Source organism: Crocodylus porosus, unplaced genomic scaffold (assembly GCF_001723895.1).
Source record: "Crocodylus porosus isolate Cpor-Errol unplaced genomic scaffold, CroPor_comp1, whole genome shotgun sequence".
NCBI lineage: Eukaryota > Metazoa > Chordata > Crocodylia > Crocodylidae > Crocodylus > Crocodylus porosus.
This window is the reverse complement of record NW_017728918.1, coordinates 28973671-28977840: the sequence shown is the minus strand read 5'-3', so window position 1 is coordinate 28977840 and position 4170 is coordinate 28973671. Positions and strand designations below refer to the sequence as shown.

General features: G+C 40.1%; 1 protein-coding gene across 1 annotated transcript in view; it reads right to left on the bottom strand.

Moving 5' to 3' along the window:
• Window positions 1-527: 527 nt before the first annotated feature.
• Window positions 528-4170, bottom strand: part of CMPK2 (cytidine/uridine monophosphate kinase 2) — a 13080-nt gene continuing 9437 nt past the window's right edge. The window contains exon 5 of the mRNA XM_019537427.1: window positions 528-2024. Within this exon, the coding sequence (XP_019392972.1) occupies window positions 1904-2024 (121 nt within the window). The 3' untranslated portion in view covers window positions 528-1903. The remainder of the gene's footprint in view (window positions 2025-4170) is intronic.

Below are 4170 nucleotides of genomic sequence, written 5' to 3'. Positions count from 1 at the left end.
AAAAATGAATTGTTTATAAATGTTACAGCTTGTGTGTATATCTTAAAACTGTCTAAAAGAAGGCATTCCACAATCAGAGTGGTCACTCGGTCTTGAAAAAGACAAACTGAATTTTTGAGGACAAATTATACGGAACCTGATTATTAAGCCTGCTTATCTTCTTTACTTCTGAAATACTGTTATCCAAAACTGATTATCTGAATGCTCTTTATGTCTCCTTAGAAGCATGGACCACTGTATTTGTATTGTACTATTCAAAATATCTGTACTGGACACCTTAATACAAACCGTTCTGTAAACCAAGTATATCATAATGGCTTATGTTATTTTAAATTAGGTTACGTTATTTTAAACAAACTAACATGACTAGATTTTTTCCTCCATCACTGTTTCCTTCCTTGCATATAGAAATTATTGTGAATGGAGGGAATACCATATTTAGTAATATTAATGTACACATATTGGAGTTTTTCTTGATAGGATAAATTCATATAGCAGCTGTTCTTAGTAAAAGAATAATATATGAATGACATTTGAAATAAAATAGAATTTAATGTAAGTTTCCATTTTGAATTCTAGTTAGGCTCTGATCTGGCAAAGATTTACATACATGGTTAGCTTTACACTTTGAGTAAACACAATGAAACTGATAAAAATACTTAAGTATGTCAAGTTAAATCTCTGCACAAGTCTGTTGAGGGCATAGGCCATGGTGGCTGTTGCCTCTGTATTAAGTATATGAACAGAAACCTCAAAACTAAAGTGCTGAAAGAATAAATGCTGGAAGCATTTGGGTTGAATGGATTTTCCACATCTTTCTGCTTAATATGAACTCACTTTAAAGGAGAGCAAATCACGTTAATAGATATATTAGCAGATTAAAATTAGGATAAAAGGATGTCTGTAGAAGAATAATCAATTTATTATTTACAAAATGTGTATCCTCTCAGCTCCAGTTTTTTAATGTGCTCTCCCTCCCTCTGCTTTTCTTTGAAACTGTTGGATTGGTAATTCACATCTTTAATTTCTGTTTTCACATGCTTGCATTTAAGGGCCTTAAATGTCCTTTGAATGGAGCTGGAATCGCCAGTAATCAGTATTTTTAAAATCACACCTTATTGGCTACATGCTTTTATATCACCATCATCACACTATCAGGATACAAGTTTTAATTTCCAGTATTGGAATCATGGGTCGCCTATACACGTGCTCCAATGCATTCTAATTAAAATGCTCTAGCATCCCTACAGCATTATGTGTGTAAGCCCCCACAGGTTTAAAAATGGCCGCTGGGGAGATTTAACTAACGCTTGTTTAATGAGCTTTAGTTAAAGCATCCTGTGGCCATTTTTAAATGCATGGGGGCTTAATACACATGATACTATGGCATTTTAATTGGAATGGTTCTTTGGGAATCACTCGAATTAAAACAGCCCACCTCCGAGCATATGTATAGGCAGCCCAGTTTTCCATGTCCTCCATTTAACTGCTTTACTGCTGGACAGTATTTGAGAATCTTTTCCCGATTCTACTTTCCTTGAAAAATTCCCACTGAATCTTGTACGCAAGGACTGCGGATTCAGGTTCTCTGTAGCAACAAGAAAATAATGTCTGAAATGCTAGCACTTCCCAAGCACTCCCTCCTACAGTTAGTATGTAACTGTGATAGGATGGTGAATGTCTGAGAACGGCAAGTTGTGCTTTGCGCTGTATACCAAGTTCATTGGGCAGTAGTGGAATAGGTAGCACAAAAACATTATGTAGATATGGTAGAGGAAGGAGATAATTCTGAAAAAATCTGAAGCAGCTTATTTGGGTAGGAAAGTGGTTAGTTCAGTGTATTTCCTGAGAGGGAAAGCAGAAGATATAACACACTGTAAGTAGTACTACATAATAGCAGCTATTATGAACTACAGTGGTTTTTAATTAATTGTAAAATGGTCTTAAGAACCTCTTCTCTGGATGGGTTGGCATCAACTTCTTGGCATTCCGGGTTTTCCATCCTTTTATACGCCTCTTCAACTCTGTTTTAAAAACAAACAAACAACAAAAATACAATCTGTAACTTAAAGTGCAGTGAAATGATAAGGTGTAACAATTAGTCATGTGATTCAGAAAATACATTGGCACGAGAAAATTCACAAAAAAATCCCAGCATGAAGTCAAGAATGAAATCTATTGCAATTAACCAGCAAAGCACAACAGCAAAACATTTGCTGCTATTCACAATGATGGAACTGTATTATGCAAGCTTTTTATTAAACCAATTCCAAGAGTCAAATTAATGTTCTCCCTCCATGGGATAACAACATTTCCTCTTTAGGGATCTCCCTCACATTTTGTTTTGTTGTTTTGTTTTTGTTTTTTTGGGGGGGAGGGGGTTGGGTCATTTCTAGTAAAAAAGACCCACAGTCTTGGTGTTTGCTTGTCCTCCTCTTATCTGATGTCAGCTTGGAGCTATACCTCCTTCTCTGTGCTACACAGATCCCTGTCATTTGGAGAACTGGGGAGCACCACTAGTAGGTGTTCTGATTAACTTTCTTCTCTTAAACAACTTTCTCAAACCTTCTGCTTACCCAACGTCCTACCTAGGAGATGCTGAATCAGAAAAGAGTCCTCTAAAAACCTTACTGCTTGGTAGCAAGCAAGCTCTTTTTCTAATACAGAGCTTTTTCTAAAACTAGCCTCTGAGAATGTGATGAGCAATGAAGGGTTTTCTTTATTCCTACAAAAATGATCATTTCAAACTCATTCAGGCCTCTACCGAAACAATGAGTAAAGCAAAATTCTGAGGTTTCTTCCTAAACTGGGTTTTAACTATTTAACTATATACTATTTAATGAATAGCAATAACCACAGGCCCTATCTAAAAAGCAGTGGTTTTCTCTACAGAGAGGATGAGGCATAAGGGGATAAAGGAGAGAGAATCCTCACCTGCATCATGTCCCCTTCACCCTGGACTTTCCTAAAACCACTGAATGAACTCTGCTGGGCCGGAGCTTGGCTGTTTACAGAGGGGATGGCTTAGGTCCAAACTAAGAGACAGTTAGTTATTCTGCACTGCTGTGCTGCCGATGTGAAGAGAATCTTGCAGTAACATAATTCTATGCAGATGTCTAGGAATCTGCCCATTTCTGGGTATCTGAACAGTTTAACACTGCGTGGCTCCATCACAGTGGATTCTCACGTACCAGTGAGAACTCTCAAGGTTTCTTGAGCAATTTAGTTCTTTGCCATGGTGGGAGGATTACCCAGATCAGGGCTTGGCAATGTTTTTGGGCAGAATGGCAAAAACACCAGAAACCTTGACTTGTAAAATGTTGGCGCTCCAGGGACGGATAGCGAGGCAGCCATAAAGGGCCCGATCCTTGTTATGGCAGCACAGACCTGGCACCTTCCCAACCATCCACCACACATGTACTCACTGCCAGCAACAAGCCAGCCCAAGGCTTTGTGGACCCTGGTGTAGCTGCTTGCAACCTCCCAGTTGCCTACCACAGCCAGCTTGGGCTCTGGGTAGGGCCCCACTGCCTGCCACACAGCCCAGGCTGCTTGCAGCAGGCAGCAGGGAGGCTGAGCAGTCTGCAGAGCACTGGACTGACACTGCTGGTACCAGATGCACATGCACCTCAAGGTGAACAGAGGGGAAGGGACCAGGGCTGCACTTCCACAGCAAGGATCAGGCCCCTCATGCCTCCCTCACCACCCCTCAACTGCCCCAAAGCATTCATGACAAGTAAAATGTTCACATGCTAGGCTTTGGCGCCTGTGCCAGAGGTTGCCTACCCCTGACCTAGACCCAAACTGACAGGCTGATCATTGGTATCATTCTTCATTTATGATATCCGTAACAGTTGTTTAACCAGTATATCTTGTTAAACAGTTGTTTAACTTTATCTTGTTTCCTATAGGAAAGAATGCATCATCTACCATTAAACTTTTCACTGTTGAAGCAGTGTTTGGTTCATGGTCGTGTGTAATTAATGAAGCATGAAACACCATTTTTACCATTTACCATTTACAGCTTTGGCAAAACAAACAGAGACTAATATAATGGGAAACTGGCTCCGTGGTCAGACCCAGAGGGTTGTAATAGATGGCAGTCACTCATCGTGGTGCCCTGTGACCAGTGGGGTCCCTCAAGGCTCTGTCCTGGGACCCATCCTGTTC